Below are 24,703 nucleotides of genomic sequence, written 5' to 3'. Positions count from 1 at the left end.
CCCAGTGAGATCTGGAGTAGATCCAAATGGCAAGCACCCATTGGCATTAAGCTGAGATGCTTCATTCTGAATACATGACTCCATTAACTTATTTTCATATAGAGACTGATCAACTATAAATTAAAGGGCCAGGCATCTGCTTACTGATATATTTCCGCACACAAACCACATTTCATAAATACGCATCTATTAGCTGCTTTATTTTGTTCGTAGAATTTTATGAAGTAGGAAAATCTGAATCGGTAAAATTGATGCAAAAACGATGAAACAAATTAGAACGTCAAAGGCGCTTTACAACTACTAGGTCAGGCTTATAACATAGACAATTTTTTTGTGTCATTCTCCACCCCTTTAGCCATGTAACCTGCATAAATTCATCCATTTGAATGCAGGAAGATGGGATAGGATGGCAGCGGGCAAAGTTTTATACATTTAAACAATATATTCCCACCTAGTTTGAGCTCCCTCATTTCTTAATGGACCCGCACTAAAGAAAGAAAGACTTGGAGGTGGGAACATTGGGACTCAATTTTTAAACTCTGTTCTTGAAATCTTCCCTGTTTCACAACAATTATTGGATCAGTGTTAAAAGATTTCACATTTATTGATCAATGTTTTTTTTTTGTTTTGTTATTTTTAGACAATGTCTAAATTAAATGATAATGTACATTGAATGAAAATAACAGTTTTATATTTTGTCATTCATAGCTACAGGAAAGTGAGCATCATGGAGGATTCTCCCGTATCTCAGGTGCCATGTGTCAGCTTCTTAAATGTGGCTCAAACCTATGTACCCACTACCAAAGTCGAATGCCACTACACCCTGCCAGCTGGTATGAAGGGTTCTACCAGCGACTGGATCGGCATTTTTAAAGTGAGAAAATGGGTCTCTGTTTTGTAAATAAATTTGTCTATCTTTTCTAATCCTGGTCACCAAAATTGACAGCAAATATAAGTCCTCGAGTTGTCCTGTCTACTAGCTTATGTTGTGTAGGTCCACCTTATGCTGCGAAAACACCTCTGACCCATCAAGGCATGGTCTCCACGAGTGCTCTGGGTGTCCTGTGGTTTCTGACACTAAGAACACTTTAGCAGTAGATCCTTAAGGTCTGTAAATTCCGAGGTGGATTAAACTTGTTTTTCCAGCACATCCCACTGATGCTCGATCAGATTAGGATCTGGGGAATATTGAGGCCAAGTCAACACATTGAACACTTTGTCATGTTGCGCAAACCATTCGTGAACAATTTTTGCAGTGTGGCAGGGCACATTATCCTGCTGAAAGAGGCCACTGTCATTAGGGAATACTGTTGCCATACAGGGGTGAATTTGGTCGGGAGAGTGGTCTCTTCTCCTAGAAGTGTTCCATCAACTTTGGAAGAAGTGGAGCTTCCCAGATGTGGATCTCTTCGCATCTTGTCTCAGCCACAACATGGACAGGGCACAGGATCCCTGGGCCATCGCAGTCAATGCCTTGGTTACTCTGTGGGATGAGTTCTCTTTCCTATATCTCTTCCACTCTTGCTTAGAGGGCTCAAGAGACTCAGAGGGAAGGTTCCCAGATTCTGGTGGCATCTGACTGGCTTAGCCAGGCATGGTACACCAATCTAGTCAACCTACTCGCGGATGCATCTTGGGGTTTTCCATCTCGACCCGATCCCTTTACCAAGGTCTGCTTTTCCACCTCACTTTACCTATAATGCATTTAACAGAGTAACTATTAAAACAGAAGTTCTGAGGGTCCAGGGTTTCTCTGAACCAATAGAGAGTTGTTCTGACCTGTCCCGTACTTTCTCCCGAAGGTGGTCTCTGCCCTCCCTTACTTTTGGTCCTCCCCAACTCATCCAAGGGGGTGGGCTTTGTACTGTCTTGATGTGGTAAGAGCAGTCCCCATCTATCTGGCTGCGTCAGTGTCCGATTGTCCTTCTGTTCTTCATGAAGGGCCATACTAGAGATTGGCAGTGTCCATGGCCACCATTGCATGTTAGATGTGGTCTGTGATTTTGGAAGCCTATTGGTCGAAAGGGTAAATTTCCTCCCCTTTGAGTCACTCCCCATTCTATGAGGACTGTTAGTGCTTCGTGTTCGGACAGGCATTAAGCCTCAGTTGCTCAGATCTTGAAGGCTGTTCAATGGCCTTTGATGCGCACTTTCAAAATATTTTACCGGATTCATTATTTGGCCCCCTCTTATGCCAGCCACAAGGTACTGCAGGCAGCTGTGCGTTAAGCAGGTAGCACGGACTGCTTCAGGATGTCCCATGGTGCTGTGTTTCCTAGTGATATTAACGAGAAAATCTAATTTTTGTACTCGCCGTAAAATGTTATTCTTGTTGAATTAATTGGGGGACACCGCTCCCGTCCTCTTTTTTTTTTTTTGGTTTGTTCCAAAGCCTGAGACCTGTTGTTTTGGCAGTTTTATTTGGCATTTCTAGCAGGACTGTGAACATTTTGGTGTTTGTTTTTCGTCCGTCTTCTGTACAAACTAATTTAGCCAGTGTCTGTGGGAAGGTTATGGCCTGCCTTGGCAATGCCAAGACTTTTTCTACCTAGTGTCAGCCACCTTGTGGCAAGGGCCTTTACTCATGGTCCTGTGTCCCCCAATGAATTCAACAAGAAAGATTTTACGGTGAGTACAAAAATCCTATTTTTTTACCAAGGAGTTTAAGGAAACGTCTTCTATATATTTTAGGGAAAATGCTCTTCAAAAAGTGCAGCTTATAAAACATTCTTGCGATGTCTTTAAAACAGGTGGAAGCTTCTTCCATACGGGACTATGAAACCTTTGTCTGGGCAATGTCCTCTGAAGTACTTGCAAATGGATCAGAATCTCACTGCAGTGTTCAATTTCAAGGTCAGAAATATATGTCTTGAAAGAAATGACTAACATTACAGAGTGCGTTCTTTCATTTCCTTTTCTGTTTTTTGTTTTTTTTACTATGGGACAATATTTCATGTATAGTGTAGCATACTAAAGCAGAATCACATTTATAATATAAGTTATAAACTATTTCATGTCAGGTTTTACAAAACTTTTATTAACCCGCAGCCTGTTATTTACCACGCCCTGGTGAGCAGCAGTATAATTTTCGCTATGTGGATCACCATGGAGTTGTGAAAGGAATGAGTGAATCTTTTTTGTTCAATCTACCGCGTCCCATAGAAGACTTGGTCACGGTGGAAGATGAGGAAGCGTCTCTGGACATGATCTTGGTCATCCCTAAAGCTACTTTTTTGCAGGTACTTTAATGTCTTATTACTTTAATGTACATTGGAAAAAGAATCTGCCATATCTATGTAAAAGTTCAATTAAATGTGCCCATTTTACCCATCATGCGACGCTTAAACGGTCTAGTACCTGTAGAATCCAGAAATGGTTACGAGGGCTAACACCGGCCACATTTACTAGTCTATACCAACTAGTAACAAATTGAAACCGGTTTCAGTTTTTAAAAATCTATTGAATTTGAGCACTCAGATTTATAGATTGATCCATTTAGTGTCTAAGGGCAGATTTTCTGGCCGGTAAACGAGCGCTGATCGACAATACAGCATGTTGATCGGCGCTCGTTTGCGCCGTTTAAGCGGAGCAGTGATCGGAATGTTTGTGGATACAAATGTCCCTATACATTTTGCATCTTTTCGACAGCACAACCAATTTTTTGGGTCGCATAAAAGATGTGATCAGCCAACAAATCGTTTGCTTGTTTGTCAGCTGATCGTTGCCCTGTTCATGGCCTATGTAAAAAGCCCTTTAGACTTTTGTCTTGTCACTGTCTATGATACACTAACTCTAAGGCCATAGTCTTGAAAGTGTCAAAAATAATCTCTTAATCCACTCAAATATGAATGTGGTATTTATGGGTTGAGTCCCTAAAAATAAATATTTCCTTTTTCTTTTTTTTTTTAATCCATTACTTTATTATTTCTTTTTGATAATTCACTTGATTTCATGACAATACCCCAATGTTTCTTTTTTTCTGACGTATTACTGATCACGCTATGTATCAGTGTGATATTGTGATTCTTGGCCTGTGCAGGTCAATATTCTGTTGTTTAACATTGATAAAATGTGTATATAATACATTCATTTATCATTCTGCTAAAATCGAGATCGCTGAAACGAACAGCGTTTGGTGTTTATTGGTGGATATATGATAGTTCTGGATATGGCCTAAGGTTGGTCAAACATAATGCAAAGTTTGATTCGATTATAGAAAGTTCTCTATCTGTCTTTTTGTCTATCTTTTAATTTACGAATTTCATTTTTTTCAACAGCAACAGTTGGAGCTGTCCCAGCAGGAGAGGAATGATCTGATGAGAGTCCGACTTGCACTGGAGGAGGAATTGATCTCTCTTAAGAAACAAAATAGGGATCTTGAGGCTGCACTGGAGACCACAAACAGCAAACACTCCACACTCAACCACAAATACCAGGTATACATTTCAATCATCCAGTAGTTTCAAATATAGGATATGCTTCATGCATATAGGGTTATCCAGGTTCCTAAAATATTATAGTAGTGGCTGCAAATGACCTGAATTTAAAAAAACAACCAGTACTCGCCTGTTCTTTCCCCCAGCGATTCAGCACTGACACTTCTGAGGTCCTCGTGTGCAACGCCCATCACGTAGTGTTCTCAAGTCCTTTTTTAATAATAGGACCCGTGCACGATACTTGCTGGGCGTCGTACGGTTGCCTCGCAATTACGATGTCAGATCAGACGGGACAGTAACTTTGGAGGAAAATCTTTAACGTTTTAATTGATACCAAATGCCCTAGAAAGGTATTTTTGGGAGGGGCAGGATACTTCTATAGATTTAAAGTATGACAGAAGCAATAACTTATGTGCATTGAGATGCAACATTAGATCACCTCAATCAAACCGTTTTTATCTGGTAGATTATATATCCATCTGGATAAAATGAGTTAGTAATCATTCCATTTGCGCTTCAAACATTCAGGTTTGGAATCCAACTATGCCTGTCTAGTGCTCCACTATGGGGGAGATTTATTAAGACTGACGTTTGAGATCGCTGGAGTAAGATGCGTCTAATTTTTTAAGAGGCGCACACTTCTTATTAAGTTAGGCAGATCTCTGGCTGTCCATGCGCTATAATTTGCGCCAGTTTCTGGTGTAAATTATATATATATATTTTTTGGGCTGTGACGCCCCCTTTCAGAAGCCCACCCACTTTCCGGAAAAGGGCAATGACTCGAAAGTTGCAAATTGAGACTTTTGCAGCATTTGCGCCTACTCTGCCCCAGAAAACTGGTGTAGGACATATGATCAATTCCCCCTATGTTTTCAATGCATAGAATTTATATACATCTATGCACGTAGACAAAACAGCCGTGAGAATTTGAAGTCCCATAGTTGTACATTCCAGATGAAAAAGAGAGGTTGAAGAATTTACTAAAACCAATAAGAGCTGCTGAGACAGAACGAGAATGAGATGTAAGGCAATGGGATCAATAGGGGAACTATTAGGGTGGGAAGTAAGTGCACAGATTTCATTATGTGTCATGTGATCTAACATACTGTAGTAGCGATACAAGTGGGAGTGGTCAAGACGTATGGAAGATTGTTACTTGGAGAACCTCGCCAATCTGTCTTTTATGTCCACTATCTTAAATTTATCAACAAGGGTTTATTTCTCTGGAATGTGCAGATTTAAAACTTTCTTGGCATAGATCTTTAAGAAGTGAACTTGCTAAGATATCATTTCAATTCCTTTACAGGATCTCTTCTTGAGAGAACAGATCGTGAAGGAAGAACGTGATGTACTGAGCTGTAAGGCAACTGAGCATCAAGATCACATTGTGACACTTGAGGGGGATATCCACATCATGAGTCTAAAGCTGCTGGAAAAAGAGAAGGAGCTTGACATGTAAAAAACTTGTTCTTCCCTGAGTTATCTGCTTTTGTCTTATTTGTGCTGTCATAGTAATCTACAATGTAAAATTTTAATTCTTAAAAAAAAATTCTGACAAAAATCAGATCTGTTTACACTAGTTATACAGCAGTGTGTGTCATTTATGAGAAATACACTTGGTACCTTTTACGCCATTTCTACAGGATTTCAGAATGTGCTGTCAGTAACAAAGTTCAGTAAAGTTTAGCTCCGGTTTGAACTTATTAGAGATTGATTCAAAACACTGTGCTGATTAATTTCTTAATATATATTTATAGCAGGCAGAGATATTTTCTGTTATAAACCCCCAAATCCCCTACATAGACAAAATTCTGTCTGTCTGCAGCCACCACTAGGGGGATATTAGAAACGAACTAAATACTGTATACTGTTTACACATTGAGTGACAGTATGCATTGTGTACCGTAGCTCCCCCTAGTGGTGGCTGTATGTTATCCAGAGGTAAGATCCACAACAATCAGACATTTATGACATATCCTGTGGATATGTCATACATTTCTGAGATGGGAATACCCGTTTAACTCTATGTTTGTAAAGGGGATTTGAAGAAGAAGAACAGAGCTCCAACTGCTATAAAAATATTTGAAAAAACATTGTTCTGCACAGAATGTTGGACCTAAATACAACATGGTGTTAAAAAGTGTACATTCACATTAAGATTTATATTATTCAATACCATTATGAATAGTTAACCTAATATAATATTATCAGAATTGCCTTCATCAGAATAAAGGGGCAGTTTTAGGCACCCTGTATCCTGTTAAGAGATCAGGCTTTTGCATTACAGGTCATGCACAACGTTAATCTTTGTTGAGCAGTCTGATTGTTTTTTGTTTGGCTGGATTATGACCATACATATATTGCTTGCATTTAGTGACAATTATTATGTATGTGCAGCCTTTAAAGGGCTTATCTCACAAAGACAATCCCTTTTTAAACAAAAGCCATCTCGGCAATACACTGATCGACACGGGTCTAGCTTCTGTAACCCCTGGCAATCAGCTATTTTTGTCGCAGGAATCTACGTTTGGCTACACATTTTCCTGCAGCAGCTGCCTTTGAAATGAATGACCGACCATGTAATGCATAGACCCCCCCGGGCCCACCATAGCAGGAGCAGCTCTTTCATAGCGGCTCCCCGTTGGGGCTCACAGAGGGGGGTCCAAAGCTGAGAAACCCCCTCTATGACGTTCAGGTGCCCTAATAGGGCATATGGACTGGAGTTGTCTTGGTGAGTTAATACCCCTTTTATTGTCATCACTGAGGCACTTTGTGGGCCAATGATTATCTGGGACGTGATTGAATATTATACAATGTGTGCCCAGGTAGTCAAGTTATCTAAAGTCATACTACACTAGTACATTATTCTCATATGCTTTTCTTTATTACTTAGGCTTGGGACAAAACAAATGTCACTGGAAACAGAGAAGACCAAGCTAAAACAACGTCTTAGAGAGACAACATCAGAGTTGGAACGCTCCCAGGTGTGTGCCATATGATAGAAATGAGAGGCTTCTTTCTGGCCATTCTGACGTCAAGTGTCTGCCATACCTGTTTATCCTCATATAACTTCTCCATGTTCTTCATCTGCCTCTGCACAAGTAGGCGTTCTAATAAGAGGACCAGTCACCTCTCCTGACATGTCTGTTTTAGCGAATTGTTGTATTCCCCATAATATAACAATTCTAGAACATATTTTCTTAGAACTCTGCATTGTGCGGTTTTGTTATTTCACCTAGAAATGTATGAATGAATTGACAACTGGGTGTTACTATTTCCCTTGTCAAAGGGGCGTGTCCCTACACAGTCTGAGACTGGGAGCACTGATTGGACAATGTCAGACTGTAGGGACACACCCCTAACTGGAAACACCCAGTTGTAAATGAATTCATACAATTGTAGAAGGAATTACAGAGTCTTGGTACAACGGAAAGTTCTCCACAATCATTATTTTATGGGGAGTACGCAAATTTACTAAAACAGACGTGTCAGGAGAGGTGACAGGTTCTCTTTAAGATCCTTAAATGGGACCGAAATTCAGAATAGGGCACAGCCGCCCCATAAGGTCAGAAGGATAGGCCATCAATGTTTGACTGCCGGAAAACCCTTTTAAACAAGCTATTGACATGGCCTATAGCCATGATTGCTGTGTCCCCAAAGCAGATGTTAGAAAAAGTTCTATGCTATGCACTTTTCTGATCTGAGCCTTTAGCTTAGTTCTATAAATATTTCTTTTCTTAACGTGTTCTGAGGTCATTTATATATATTTGTTTAGCTGCAGATGGACACACTGCGTGAAAAGCTGCGTTGCACGCAGGATCTACTCTCGGCAAGCCAGCAGAAAGTGATGCTATTGGGGGAGGAACTAACAACAGTCTCTTCTATCAGAGACCGTACTATCTCTGACCTTCACAAGAGCCGTCTTGAAACTGCTGACCTTGCCATTAAAGTATCTGACTTGAGTCTGAGATATAAGGAAGGCATGGGGCAATGGTGGCAGGAGAAGACAGCCCTTAATCACAGCATGGAGGTAAACAGAATGACAATATGATTTGTGACACCGTACTGTGAATAATATTTGCACTTTTCCAGACATCTCATCTCATTGTACTGTATGTTCATCATACTAACTGGTTTCTGATCTTTGTTGAATGAATGTAATACTCAGCAAAGTGCACCAGAGAAAACAACACAGTTTTTGGAATTACGTTGCATTAATTTAAAGAACAAAGTTATCCAACCCATCTCATTGATGTAAAAAAGTCACTGCTACCTGACTTAGAGTCCTCTTACACGGCCTGACATGGTCCGTGTAAACGAGCGCTAATCAACAAGACTCTTTGATCGGCGCTCATTTCACAAGGAGCTATGTGATCGTTACTACTATCGCTCGTTCCCATACATTCCCATCATGTCGGCAGCACATGACATGTGCTGCCGACAACGCTAATATTTCATGCTGCATGAACGATACTATCAGCCGATGAACTTGCGTTTGCTCGTTCATCAGCTAATCGTTGCCATGTTTACACAGGGCAATGATCGGGAACGAGCGTTCACATGAAAAAGGGCGAATTTACTCTATAACTGGTTTCACCACCTTTAGCAGCAATAATTACAACCAGACACTGCCTGTAATTTGATATCCGTCTTTAAAGTCAATATTGAAGAATTTTAGCCCATTTATCTTTATATAACTACTTAAAGACCCTTTTAGCCGATTGACGAGCAAACGCTCGTTTATCGGTTGATCTGCTTATTTACGTGGCCAATAAAATGGTCGCTAGTCGACAGCACATTTCCCTTAGTCTGACACATTGGTTGGTTTTCCTACTTGAACTGCTTAATTCAGGCTCTGCCACATCATCTGAATTGTGACATTGGCCATGTCAATCCAAAATTTTGTTTTTCGTCAGCCCTTCAGTAGACTTGCTTCCAATTATTGACAGATGACTAATCATTCTTCCTATACATTGTCTCATAAAATGCACAATTTATTGATGTTTCAATAATAGAAAATTGTCCAGGTCCGGAGGCAGTAATGTATTCCCACTACCACCACAATGTATGAATGTTGGTATGATTTTCTCACTTTGGAATGCTTCGTTTGCTTTAAGCTGGAGGTAATGGGGCCTGTATTGTCAAAAACCTTCTGTTCTGACTCACCTGTCCGTGGGGCTTTATCCACTGCTTGGGGATCATCCAGCTGTTGTTTGTTTTTTTTGTAAATGTGAGGCAAGCAGCGATATTACTGGTACCAGTGATATCTGCCTCGCTACTCTTCCAGGAATCCCATTTTAAGTAATATTATAAAAACGTTGTGGTGACTATTTCACTATGTATGCTAAATATGTTAAAATAGGTAGCCCGGCGGCTCAGGGGTTAGCAGTGCTGCCTTTCATCACTGAGATCCTGGGCTTAGATCTGTCTAAGGCCTCATGCACACGACCGTAGTGTTTTTCTGGTCCGCAAATTCCAGGACCGTGTTCCGTGAAATGTCCTCCGCAGTTCATCCGTATGTAATCCGCAGTTCATCCGTATGTAATCCGCAAGATGCGGATAAAAAAAAAAAGCCTAGGTAAAACAGGATGACGACAGAACTCATTCCCAGTCGTCGCCTAGCAACATTTCCGCAAATCCGCATACTGCGGATGACACACGGAGGTGTATCCGCAATTTCCACGGGCCCATTGACTTCTATGGGCATGTCCACATCGAATTTGTGGGCCGTAATAAGACATGTCCTGAGTTTGTGCGGCACGGATTTGCGGACATGCGGGGACCCGTGAAAAAACGGATAGTGTGTATGGGCCCATAGAAATGAATGGGTCCGCAATTCTCCCGTGGATTTTCGGGGGAATTGCGGACGCAAAAACACGTTCGTGTGCATAGGGCCTAAGAGGATCATCTGCATGGATTTTGTATGTCCCCCCTGTGTTTGTGTGGCTTTCCCCCCACACTCCAAATGCATACTGATTGATTTTTATTAATTGTCTATGAAATTAACCCTAGTTTGTATATGTGTATATGGAAATTTAGATTGTGAGCCCCATTGGAGACATAACAGGGTCTGTTCTGAATGGTGACAATATGTTGCAGCAATATAATCAATGGTAAATAATAAAAGACTGATATAAAATGATAAGTGTATAGTTGTAATAATCGCAGATAATGGTGGTATAACCGGTTATTAGTTACATTTTCACATAAATTATGGGTTTACAGGTAAACCAGGAGTTAAATAAAGTTGTAAGGGAATTGATAGTTGTAATATTGTACATTTGTCTTAATAAGATACTTAAGTATATACCATGTGAATATGTGTGTCATCTTATTATATGTACTTCTGGAGCATGCGTGCAGTATGGATAGTAATATTCATACATTATTCTCAGTATGCTATAACCTGCAATAACATGTGATGTTTATGTAAAACCTTATTTTTATCAGGGCACCATTGAAAAGGGACCCAATGCCACTCAAACCGAATGGAGTTGAATGAACTTGTGAAAGGATCACTCCAGGTAAAACATATACACCATGTTATACCTAGCGCCGGACAGTGGTGACATAGGGATTCAAAGAACACCAAGGGGAGAATCCCTGTGTCATGCACCAACCATGGCCCTGCACTAGATAAAAAACAGTGTATGAGTTTTGCCTAAAGTGTTCCGTTATAGTAATGTATGAACTGCGATCATGGACATTTAACTCTTGTTGTCACACACAAACACTTGAAACCATTTATCAGTGAGTATTATTCTGCATTCCAGGCTAAGAGGGACCAGATCATGAATCTGAGAGCTGAAAAGCTGAATTTGGAGAGCAGCCTACACGAAGAGAGGAGCCAGAGGCAATCACTTCAATGCCAGTTAAATCAGGAGAAAGATGCCAGTCAGGTACCAGATAGACATTACAAGTAATACAATCTGTATGCCCATGCTGTTAGTGGCAAGCATTGAGTCAGGTTATCTTGATGACTTAATGCGGGCCCATACACTGAAGGATGCTTCTGAATTTCGATTAAGGCACATACGTTTTTTTCTCATGGTTTCTATTAGAATACACAAAATGCATTTTCTTTATGCAGGGGAGAAAATGCTGCACTTTACATCTGAACACAGATGGTCTATGCAGTGGCGGATTAAGAAGACCATGGGCCCTGGGCTGTTACCCAAACTTGGGCCCCCCTTCTCCACCACCACCCTGCCGCGCCGTAACTATTGCTAACACTACCTAAACACTAGTACACAAAGTAGGCACATTATGCACAAAGTACACACAGTACACAAAGTACGCACATTATGCACAAAGTACGCACATTATGCACAAAGTACGCACATTATGCACAAAGTACACACAGTACACAAAGTAGGCACATTATGCACAAAGTAGGCACATTATGCACAAAGTAGGCACATTATGCACAAAGTACACAAAGTAGGCACATTATGCACAAAGTACGCACATTATGCACAAAGTACACACAGTACACAAAGTAGGCACATTATGCACAAAGTACGCACATTATGCACATTATGCACAAAGTACGCACAGTACACAAAGTACCACATTATGCACAAAGTACACAAAGTAGGCACATTATGCACAAAGTACGCACAGTACACACATTATGCACAAAGTACGCACAGTACAAAGTACGCACATTATGCACAAAGTACGCACAGTACACAAAGTACACACATTATGCACAAAGTACACAAAGTAGGCACATTATACACAAAGTATGCATAGTACACAAAGTACACACGAGTATGCACATTATACACTAAGTAGGCACATTATACACGAGTATGCACATTATACACAAAGTACACCTTGTAAACACATGAATATGGACATTAAACATACATGAATATGGACATTAAACATACATTAATATGGACATTAAACACACATGAATATGGATATTAAACACACATGAATATGGATATTAAACACACATGCACTTACCTTTTATGTCTTCACTGCAGCTCTTCTCCTGCTCACAGCAAAGAGCCCGCCGACAGTCTCCCCTCCCCCATGTCCCGACAGCTAGCAGCAGAGATGTTTAGAGCAGGGAAGGGGGGCTGGAGGGGGAGCTTCTAAAGCAGCACAGACCACGGCTGCTAAGTAGAAGCAAAGCTCCCCTCGCCTGACAGGTGCGGTCCTGGCACCGGGGCTCCCTCCGGTGCTAGCGACGCCACTGGGCATGAGGGGGTTCGGGCGGTCATAGGCTCGCTGGGAGCCTTGGGCCCCCTGGCAGTCTTGGGCCCCGGGCGACCGCACGAAACGCCCTAATGATAATCCGCCACTGGGTCTATGGGTTCTAATACAGATCCACAGGGACTCTGTTTGCCGCCACACACGTTGCAGTCCTAATGTGAATAATGTCAAAGGCTTATAATTGATTGTCTTTCTTGTATACAGGTGCAGTTATCAGAGAGCAGGAGGGAGTTGAGCGAGTTAAAATCTGCCCTGAAGGTTGCACAAATGGAAAAGGAGCAGCTGAGAGAGGAGAGACAGGTGAGAGGTTTACCACTGTATTCCCAAATCTGCTTCTCTTCCCGTTCCTCTTATATTTCCTTAGGGTTGAGCTCTTTTTCTGTTTCCCCCTTCAGGAGTTGATGCAGTATGTGAGGAGGCTGGAGGAACGTCTGGACAAACTCGCAGATGAGAAATGGAGAGAGGACAAAACTGTTGAAGAAGATATCCCAGCAGCATTAAGTATGTATTTTGCTTTCGCACATATGAGTATGGCTGCAAGGTTTATGAGCCACCTGTTTAGGTAGCAATGTGATAAAATTGGACAGAATCTAGCAATGTCTGCCCCAGGCTTCTTTTTTTAATCAAATAATTTTTTTCAAATACAAAACATTAAATGTTTTGTTTGTGCACATCGAATTGTCTAATAATTACAGTTCTACTTCTATATAGATGTACTTTTTATATTTGAGTGGGTCAAATAATATATGCACTAAGATCAAAGTGAATTTGTCATTCTAGGGGTATTCCCATCTAAGACATTTATGGCATATCCACAAGATATGTCATAAATGTCTGATAGTGCGGGTCCCAGCTTTGGGACCCACACCTATTACCAGAATGGGGGTCTCCCAAAGCCTGTCGCGCCTGATGATACTGCTGCCACTTCCAGGCAGAGAAGCAATGACCGGGCTTGGCTGTTTCTGAAACTTTCACAGGAATCACTGGAGAGATCTGCGCACATTGATACTCTGCCTGGATGTGGTCAGGCAGGCTGGGACCCACATAATTACATAGACTAGGTGCATGTATGTCTTTGAGTCCTGTTATATCATCATAAATTACTTTTATTTACATTACACAGGTTCATCAAATTCGCTGCTAGGTCTCCCTGACTCAGATGATGAGTTTGTTGAAAACATAAGACTACATCAGCAGGAAGACTCCTATAAAATGAGTGATAAGCTCGCTTCTACTTTACCTGTGTTCCCGCGAGAGTGTCAGAGGGTGGTGATCAACCAACCGGCACCAATCGCATGTCAGCTGCAACCACTTCCTGAAGATAGTCCTGACTCTGTGAGTATATTTCAGCCTACACCGATGGAAATGAGACACTTATAATTTACAAGGATGATTTGTTTGGCACAGCATATAGCAGCCCTGGACAAAATGCTAACAAATTAAAACATAATCAAAGACAGAAAATTGCCCTTCCATAAGTAACCCTACCAGATTCCTGGAGGGATATAGGGTAGATGACTACACGGCCTTTTATCAAAACGTATCTCTTTTTATATACTTACTATGTATTGAATGTTATTGATGTAGCATTCGCATCTGTTTATATCTCCAGCAGAGCTGACGTGTAATTTTACCAGAGTATCTGCTAATAAAACAAACCGACGCGGGGCAAACTGTATGGAGATAGGCTTGTTTGGATTTGCACCCATGGCCCCAATGCTGCACGGCAATAATTCTAACAGTTACACCACTGTTGATGTCCCCCCAGAATTATAAAGGTGCAATAATGAGGGACATGGGGTGCAATTTTTGGTTCCAGGCAATGCTCTTGTCCTAGGAAAATATGCATTCCATTATACCACTAGGTTTTGCAACCTCTGCTTTTAATTGTTCAGTTTTGCAAACAATCTCTAGGGCTTTTAATTATCAATATCTTTATTTATATACTGTAAGAATGTCTAGTTGTAAGCTCCTTGTTTTTCACCTTTGCCTTATCTGTAGATCCTCATGGGGAACATATTGCTAGATAATGCTGACAGCTTGCCAATGCACTTTGTCAGTTTTACCATCAGAAACATGTCTCGCACTACCCCCACTTTTCCCTCCCTACCATTATCACAAAGGCAGTAGACACATGCAGCTTCAGGTGCATTAAAACTAACAAAGACCGGGACCGTAGAAAGGACAGGAAGCAACTCGCGGTCAGCTACTCCCTGTGCGTCAAATTAAGATCTTCGGCCATTGCGACCACACAAAGTTCAGAACAGAGGGCGAATGATGGCACAGCGCTCTGTGGACATCTCATAGCATTACACTTTTAACTCCGATTTTCTGGAGCTTTCTTATAGGATGTTCTTTATCACTTCTAGTATCACCTTTGCGTGTAACTCTTCTGCTGCCAGGCTTTTCTCCTACATGAGCAGCAGTTACGCATTCTGGAGCCTTTGGTACAAGCAATTTGCTTATTGCCGTCTCCAGCTGGAACCGCGATCATTGATCTGTTCATGCTGGCTTCTTTCTTGTTTTCTATCTCCCATCTGCTCTGTCGTTTGAGCACATTGTTTTTACGACACCCTGTACTATAATATCCCTTTCCTTTGCAGTTATTTGCCTCCAGTGCTGGTCTTTACTTCTGAAACAACCTTTTTGATACTTTAGATTATAAAGATACCTTATTGTACTGCAGGTAGGCATCTCCCTTATGTCTTTCTGTATTTGGCATGGTTACACACACTGTGCAAAAACAGAGAACCTATAAATCTGCAGTGTGGGGTGCGTGCTGGAAGTGCCAGCCGTCAAGGGTCAAGTGAAATGTACCTCCATGCCTAGTTAGTTTGCAGGTCCATTAAACAGGTTATAGCAATTTATGATCACATACAGCACACTTACTGCAGTACATTTCTGATCGTATGGCTTGGTAACACTGGGCTGTCTGTGAATCACAAGTTGTGAAATTAAAAATACTTCGCTCACACTGCTTCTATATGCCAGTTACTCTCGCTTATACATATACCTGATCTCAACTGCTAACTTCTCGGATTAGATTTATTAATTTCCAGGATTACATCCACTGCTAGGGGAGCAAGATCACTTGTTGTGTATTTGGCACCTTGTTTAAAGCCACAGATTGATCACTTGTCTTCTGTACAAGAACCTTGCACTGATGTAGTTTGTCTTAAAATACTTGATCATTTTATGTCAACCTTTTTACAGGCCAGGACCGACGGGGGCAGGCACATAATAAGTTGTGGGTCTCTGTCTGACGGCTAAAGTGCACCATCTATTGAACTGAACATTTAAAAAAAACACAGGCGCCACTTTATTAAGCCATTCTCGCATATAAAGGTGAAACGAAGGATCATTATACTAAATGTAAAGTTACAGCATATCTTTTATCCATGTACACTGGCAAATTATTAGGATTTGCTTATTTCCGAGAGATCATAAAAATAATTACCCAGTGTAAATGAAGAAAAATATCAGCGATAAATGATAAAGCTATCATTTATTGTTGATCTTCATTGATTGTGCCACTGTAAAAATGTTGGCATAATCTGTGACGCTAAATGCTGGCCGGCATTGCTGCCAAGTGCACGGCTCTCTTAAGTCATCGCTAGGCAACAATGACAACCCTTGTCCAGTTGGTGAAGTTTCCTCCTCGCTGGCAGTGGGGATCGTCCTAATGAAAACGACCATCAGATCGTTGTTGTACAACATTTAATAGCACTCATCGTTGGTTGCCGGTTTGATAAGTCATTCCGGTTTAAAGGCACCTCAAAGTGGTTGTCTGGTTTAGAAAATAATATTTCATTTACCCTATTAGGGAATGTGAGTTAATGGTGATACGTCCTACATTCAAAGGACAGCCAATTGATTTTAATGGGCACCATGTAATGTTTAATTTCCCTTGTGGGATCGATGCAGGGAAAATTAACACTTGCAACAGATTACAGCTCATTGCAGGGGGGTGCCGGCAAGATCCTGTGATCAGCTAATTATTAGGGGACCCTTCTAACAAAAAGGTATTGTCAGAAGTGGATAGGCCCTTTAAAAACATGCAGTTGATAATGCAGAGGATACTTGACATCATGCGTTACACCTGAACACATATTTGACATCGCTATGTGCGGGAGAATTAGAGGATTCATTTTCGGGATAAATATTATTCATTCAACAAAATACTTTAAAACATAGCATGGAAAAAATAAAGAAAACAGTATTTTTTTTCCTGTTTCTGTCCACTTTTTTTCCCTAAAAAAGACTTCCAAAATGAATTGATATTGGCTCCAATTTTAAATTATTAGAAAGCCCATGTGTTCTGCAAAAAAAGAAACAATTTTTTTAGGGTAGATTAAGAAAAAAAAAAAGTTTTAAAATGATCACTCCAAAAACTGAAACTTTGCTTGGGTCTTCATGGCCCAAAACATCCCGGGTCACGAAAGGGTCAATTAAATTTTTAACATCATACAGAAGATTTCCTAAGTACATAGTACCTGATCAAAGCCTTTTAATTTGTATTATGAGGAATATATTACCAGGGTAAGGAAAACCAACTTGACGAGAAGCTTGTAAAATAAGTATTTAGAGTAAAATTCCGTTAGTCTGGCAACAGATTGTCCATAAATCCTCATAATCTGGCATTATTAGCAACAGAACTGCAATAATCATGGGTATGCACTCTTATTAATGATCAATCAGCAGAGCTGAGTTTTCTACACAGTGCATTGCCCGATAAACTGTGTATCTTAAATGTTATGTACACCTTTGAAGCCTATATATATATATCAGTATGTTTTGTGCAGCTTTCTAAATACTTTTTATCAAAAATTATTTTTACTTTTTGAGATACATCTGCTCTATATTCTGTATACAGAGCAGCTGCGTCTAGCGCTTAGACCTGAATCAGCGGCACTGACGGGTTCAGTGACATCGGGTCCAAGCAGGATCCATGTGTTATCGATCACAACTAAGTTATGAGTTTAGATGTGATCAGTAACCGCTTGATCCTGCATGTCAGAGACACGCAGTACCCGCTGACACTGAACCCGTCGGTGCCGCTGCCCTGACAGATACAGGTCTCAGCGCTAGATACAGCTGCTCTCTATACAGTATATAAAGCAGCTGTAGCTCAAGAAGTAAAAATATACGTTTTTAATAAAAAGTATTTAGAAAGTTGCACAAAACACACTGACATTTCTATTTAAAACCAAAAATCCCCAAAAATCTGTTTAAAGGTGTACCTAGCCTTAAGTGTATGTTCACACAGTGTTTTTTGCGGGACAAGTTGTATTTTTTAATAGCACCATTTTGAGGTACATATTATTTATTGATTAACTTTTATTAACTTTTTTTTGGGGGGGAATAGAAAAAAAACAGAAATTTCGCCACTCTTTTTCGCGTCCTAAATCTATGCCGTTTACCGTGTGGTATAAATAACACAATAACTTTATTCTGCGGGTTGTTACGATTGCAATGATACCAAATTTGTATATATTTTGTATGTTTTTCTACTTACACAGTAAAAACGCTTTTTTTTTCAAAATTATTTGGTTTTGTGTCTCCATATTTGAAGAGCCGTAACGTTTTTTTGTGGGAAGACTTGTAGTTTTTATTGGTACCATTTTGGAGTACATGCGACTTTTTGATCACTTTTTATCACATTTTTTTTAAGTCCGGATTCACAGAAAACAGCAATAGATTTTTATTACATTTTTTACGGCGTTTACCGTACGGGTTAAATAATGTAATGGCTTTATAGTCGGGGTCGTTACGGACGTGGCGATACCAAATATTCGTAAAAAGTGGGTTTTTAATTTTTTCCACTTTTTTTTTTATTAAACTTTTTTTAAACTTTTTTACTAGTCCCACTAGGGGACTTTAATATGCGATCCTCCGATAGCTATAATAATACACTGCAATACTTTTGTATTGCAGTGTATTACTGCCTGTCCGTTTAAAATGGACAGGCATCTGCTAGGACATGCCTCTGGCATAGCCTAGCAGGCATTCACTACAGGCAGACCTGGGGGCCTTTATTAGGCCCCCGGCTGCCATCGGAGACACAGACATTCGGTGATCGTATCACCGGGTGTCGGTGGGAGAGGGAGCTCCCTCTCTCCAAAACCACGCACGCTATTGAACGCAGCATCTGAGGGGTTAAACGGGTGGGATCGATACTTATATCGATCTCACACGTTAGAGCAGGGATGTCCCCATCCCTCAGCTACCTCTGGCAGCTGAGAGCAGGGAGATTTAACGGCTCCCTGCTCTGTTTACTTATTCTGATGCAGCGCCGTAAAAAGGCTTATGCATCAGAATAAAGCCCATTAGTGGCCGCCGTGAAAAGGCGTATTGGCGGTCACTAACGGGTTAAAGTGTAGCTAAACGTTTGACAAACTTCTGACATGTCATAGTGACATGTCAGAAGTTTGGATTGGTGGGGGTCTGAGCACTGAGACCCCCACCAATCACTAGACCGAAGCAGCTGAAGCGCTCGTGTGAGCGCTCAGCCACTTCGTGTCTGTTCGGCTTTTTCCGGAAAGCCGATGTATCGGAGTACGGGCTCATAGACTTTCTATTGAGTCCGTACACCGATACATTTATTTCCGGAAAAAGCCGAACAGACACAAAGCGGCTGAGCGCTCACACGATCGCTTCAGCTGCTTCGTTCTAGTGATTGGTGGGGGTCTCAGTGCTTGGACCCCCACCAATCCAAACTTCTGATATGTCACTATGACATGTCAGAAGTTTGTCAAACGTTTAGCTTCACTTTAAGGCAAACTGACGTACATCTACATCATGGTGATCGCATCCTGGGCGTTTAACCCATTAGATGCTGCGGTCAATAGCGATGGTGGCATCTAAGATGTTTGACAGAGGGAAAGGCTCCATCTGTCGTGGAGCACCAATGAATTGCCATTTCAGCCAGTTTGCCATGGCAGCTATGGGCCTGAAAAAGGCCCCTGGGCTTGCCATGGCTATATGCACAGCTTAATAGATTGCCCGTCAGTTTGTTTAATCCATTTTTATTGAAGGTTTTATATATGCAATAAAGTATAAACCAATGCAAAGGTAATAATCGTAAAACATTTACAAGAATACAAACGTAGATGTACAGGGTAGGCATATATATAAAAAATATAATAAAACAATACTCCAAAATGTGTACTGTAAGGCCATCATTGCAATAAATGATAACATAGAAACACAATGTAGACTATACCAATGAAATGCATAGACTAATAGAGAAAACCTGAAAGACCCCACAAAACAAAAAAGAAGAAGGGGTGGCAAGGAGGGGAGACCGGAATAAATAACCTTAGAAGAGAGTATCAAAATCAGTGGAGGACCTGAATGAGATCCATGCAAGCCAAATGTGTAAAAAATGATCGTTACAAACAGACCGATCAGCCATGAGTTCTACCATTCACAAAATTACATCTACTTCTCTAGCCCACTCTGCAATAGGTAGGGGAGTTACAGATCGCCAGTGGCGAGGAAGAACCGTTTGTTCTGCCACAAGTAGATAGTGGAGGACACTTTGATTTTAAGAGAGGTCAGGGAACCATGACTAATTGAGATGAGTGCTAATGTGTCAGAATAGAATGATGGTTCCACAAAGATGTTCTCTTATGGAAAAGACTTGAGACCAAAAGGTTGCAAAAAAATAGTTTCTATGTTGTCTCATTCTAAGAGCCATAACTTTTTTTATTTAGCATATGAGGGCTTTTTTGTTTTTACATATAGATTATTCATTAACGGTTATAATTTTTTTCGGGTGGGTAAAAAAACAAAGCAATTTTGCCATTATTTTTTATTTGCTTTTTACGTTGACCGTGCGGTTTAAATAACATGTTAACTTTATTATACCAGTCGCTATTATTGCAAAAATACCATATGTGTTAACACAAACATAAAACCACTTTTTATGGGGGAAAAAATCTTCTTTTTTTTTTTTTACTGCGAACACCTTTTGTTTTTTTTTATAAACTTTATTAAACTTTATTTGATTAAAGGGTTTTTCCGGATTGCGAAAAGAGTGAATGCATCAGGTATCAAATAGCTAAAGTGGATTGCACAGATGGGCAAACCATGCGGTAATGTCTATGTGCCCAAGGCACGCCACTATGTTATATTCTGGTGCTAATTGATACCTGTGGAATAAATAAGACCACTTTAATAACACTTAGAGAGATGGGTATATTTGGTGGGATCTCTCTGATACCTGATGCATTCACTCTTTTCCCTTCATTCCCATCTTATCATACATAGGTTGTTTGGGTTTTTCGAATTTATGTGGTGTACTTGAAAGAGGGACCGCTCACCCCATCCCTGTCAGGTATAATATACCTCTCTAAGCTGGTCATTTGAATATTGAATTTCTATTAATCAATTCAAGAGATCAGTTGATCTCTATGCTTCCTGCCCTTCTTTTCCCCACTTCTTCCCCTCCCTTTTATATTTGTTCAATCCTAGAATCGCCTTCCCTACTCTAATGGCGGAATTTGAACGACCCCAAAACGGAGGCCCTAGATGTGTCCTTAAATGTAGCAAAAGTCTCAGACTTGGCCTCTGTATTTCCCTTTAAATGGGGCTCATCTAGTATCAAATACCTGGGCGTGTACCTATCTTGGAATCCAAACGCCCTTTACTCATTAAATTACATTCCGTTACTTCGGAACAAGATCACTGACCTCCAGACTTGTGGGTGTGGTGTCTTAACCTGGTTCGGTAGAATTTGTGTTCTAATTCCAGACCCTTCCTATTTCGCCCCAGTGTATTTCTTTAAGAAACAATTCCACCAACATCAATAATGGTCAGCATCTATGTGTAAACATGGCACTAGGGGCTCTCTGAATGCCTTTCGTTAATGTCGCAAAATTTTGGACCATGCTTCTTTGCGGCTAGGTTGGGCATATAAACATCAAAGGTCTCGTTCACATCTGCGTTCGCCATGCCGTTGTTCTGCTCCATCAGAGGGGCAGAACAAGGGAATAATGGAAGCGCCACTTCTATTGCACCACGGACACCACCAGCAGCCAACAGAACCCATGGGTTCTGTCAGGGTGTCCATCGGTTTGCCAGAAACCGTAGCGCAGCATGCTGCGTTATTGTTTCCGATGTTCACGGCCGGATCTGTGACGGAGGCAGAACCTCCAATGCAGATGCGAACGAGGCCTTAGCTGTTCTACCTGTGGTTGAGTGTAAAATAAACTGGTCTGGATAAATACACCCAGCAAAATCTGCATTAGAAGAGGGACTCTCTAATTAGATGGAATTTCTCCTTAATCAGTAACATATATAACTCGTTTTTTTACTTTGCAAGGCTTCATGCACAAGACCGTGCCTGTAATTACGGACACGGACAACCGGCAGTTTTTACGGGCTGTGCTCCCATTATGAAATATAGGAGCACGGTCCGTAAAATAAAAAAATAGGACATGTCCTATTTATTTCGGCAGGTTTCTACAGCACGGACACCCTCCCGTAGACATACAGGAAGGTGTCCATCGGCCATAGAAATGAATGGGCATGTAATTACGGGCGATTTTACGGTCCGTAATTACGGGCGATTTTACGGTCGTGTGCATGGGGCCTAAGGCTGTATTCACATCTGTGTCGCAGGCTCCATTTGGAGTCTTTATCGCAGATCCAGTGAAAAATACCGGAAAAAATAGGGGCATGCTTTGCTATTCCTTCCGGTAAAATGACGGACACCAGACAGAACCCATTGAAACCAATTAATTCCATCGGGCGCCGTTAGTGTTTGTGATGCAAAGGCTCAGGCACCTCAGTTTTTTGTTCTTCTATTCCTATGGCGGAACAGAAGAACGGAGAAACTATGCACAGATGTGAACAAAGCCTAAAGTTAACAGGTGGTTCCCCTTTAAAGACTAGACACTACATCATCAAATGTAATACAGATACCAAATAAACAGCAATAATCCTCCCTCCATACAGAACACCAGTGTATTTGTAGATTTCAGTATAAGATTTATCCCTCTCATCGCTCATATTGTCACACTTGTCATAGCTGCAAGAGCAATTCAGTATATAGACGGTATGAGATGTACTGCATAATGTAAGAAAACGAGTGTCATTTATTTGAAGAATCACCCAAAACCAGAAAATATACAGCAAATAGACATTTTTGCCCTACAGGTTGGTTTTAAAATTGTATCCAAATGAGACAGTATCTGCGTTAAGATACACGAGGAGCAGATTTCTGATTCTATTCCTGTCAGAACTTTCCTAGACAAGACACTTGTGATATTTGGAAACCATTTTCCCTCCTTGCTCTGGAATAGGGCACAGCAGAGACGGGTTGCTGCCTGTGCACTGATATAAATCCGCCTCTCTCCAGTGGGAGTAAAAGGGACTTTTACAGCCGGAGGCCATAAAGATGGCAGGCGGGGAGGGGGAAAGATGTACAGCATTGTCAGGACGCTTCAGAATCAATTTTCAGCATCATTAGATTCTTTTCTCCTGGAGTCAGACATAGGGAGAGAGGCTATGAGAGGAAAATACTAGGGGTCCAGGGAGGGAGGAGGAGGCAGCACAATTTGCAAGTGTAATGGATAAAATCAAAATGGAAGTCTTTTGAGGAGTGTAGAGAAAGGGGGAGGAGGGGAGCAAGTGAAATATCAAACGGAAGGAGAGAGAGAAGGCACCTTGAAAAAAATGGGAAATACAGACAGGGCGAGATTTATCAAAGCTATTACACTGGTTTTCTGGCGTAATTGAATTGGCAAAAGAATGGCATTTGGCGCAAATGCATATTTATCAAGTCCTACTGTCACTTCTTACCATACAAAGTGTTTGTGTCCGAAAAGGGGGCTTATTTTTTTTTTAACGGTTTGATTTATTAACGTTTTCCACCACTTTTCTGTTCAGAATCGCAGTCAGAAGTGTGGCGCACACTACAGAGCAGTGCACTAGTGGTAGTAAATGTGCCCCAATGTAGCAAGACATAATAAATGCCACTAAAATCATAAAAAGGGGCAAAATACAAAACTGTCAACACAGTAGTTAGCCTGCTGCCTATCATGAAGCCTAACTCCACGTAATACCTGAAAATTCAAGAGGAGATTCAGGTAATTCCTTTTTTCCTCTGGTCACGCTCCGAGGCAGTGTCGTAGCTAGGCTTTCCTTTGCCTGAGGCAAAGATCCAATTTGCAACCCTTGCCTTTTATTTAAATACTCTGACCAAGGCTTGTTGGCACATTCCCTGGCAGCTCCCTCATTGTTACATCCCTGCTCAGATGTGTTCAATAAGCTGAGGTACGAGAGGTTGTTTGGGATGATCCTCAGACTGTAGAGCTGAATTAGTTGTCCCTGTGATACCGTTGAAACACTGGTCACCCATGATTTTCTTTCTCGGACTTAGGATCCTCTAACACGTCCCGACACGGGGAGTGTAAACGAGTGCCGATCAACAAGACAGCTCGTTGATCGACGTTCACTTGCTCTTTTCACAAGGAGCTCATTTAGGGTCCTCTTACACGGGCCGATATGCGCCGTGTAAACGAGTGCTGACGAACGGGACAGCTCGTTAATCGGCGCTCATTTGATCCTTTCACAAGGAGCTATGTTTGTGGACGAGCGATCGTTACTGCGATCACTTGTCCTCATACATTTCTATCATGTTGACAGCACAGTTTGCTAGTTTATCAGCTGATCGTTGCCTTGTTTACTCAGAGAAATGATCGGGAATGATGTTCACATGGACACTCGTTTGTCCGATAATTGGCCTGTGTGAAAAGGCTTTAACAGAGAAGTTTTCTATTATTTCTGTATTTCATGTTTTGTGACGCGTGAGGACCCAGTGTGTTTAATATATAGCTGCATGTCTCTCAGCAGACAACAGGAGGACATTGTAAAATGTCCATAGGTAACCACAGGGAATATGAAGTGTTCTGTATGCAGAAGACTCCTGCTGCTAAAGGGTGGCACAGTATGAGGACATGTCTGCTTTTTTATTTGTGAAAAACGGCACCCAATTTTTTTTTTGGGCTTTATTTCACTAATACCTATTAGCAGAC

General features: G+C 41.1%; 1 protein-coding gene across 1 annotated transcript in view; it reads left to right on the top strand.

Annotated features, from left to right (window-relative positions):
* Positions 1-24,703, top strand: part of CALCOCO1 (calcium binding and coiled-coil domain 1) — a 32,396-nt gene that overhangs the window by 4,599 nt on the left and 3,094 nt on the right. The window contains exons 2-12 of the mRNA XM_075851871.1: positions 709-874; positions 2,751-2,853; positions 3,049-3,239; positions 4,278-4,436; positions 5,743-5,891; positions 7,330-7,420; positions 8,212-8,466; positions 11,210-11,335; positions 12,867-12,962; positions 13,058-13,163; positions 13,786-13,997. Of these exons, the coding sequence (XP_075707986.1) occupies positions 728-874; positions 2,751-2,853; positions 3,049-3,239; positions 4,278-4,436; positions 5,743-5,891; positions 7,330-7,420; positions 8,212-8,466; positions 11,210-11,335; positions 12,867-12,962; positions 13,058-13,163; positions 13,786-13,997 (1,635 nt within the window). The 5' untranslated portion in view covers positions 709-727. The remainder of the gene's footprint in view (positions 1-708; positions 875-2,750; positions 2,854-3,048; positions 3,240-4,277; positions 4,437-5,742; positions 5,892-7,329; positions 7,421-8,211; positions 8,467-11,209; positions 11,336-12,866; positions 12,963-13,057; positions 13,164-13,785; positions 13,998-24,703) is intronic.

The sequence above is a fragment of the Rhinoderma darwinii genome, chromosome 2 (assembly GCF_050947455.1).
Source record: "Rhinoderma darwinii isolate aRhiDar2 chromosome 2, aRhiDar2.hap1, whole genome shotgun sequence".
Taxonomy (NCBI): domain Eukaryota; kingdom Metazoa; phylum Chordata; class Amphibia; order Anura; family Rhinodermatidae; genus Rhinoderma; species Rhinoderma darwinii.
This window is presented reverse-complemented; position numbering and strand designations above follow the sequence as displayed.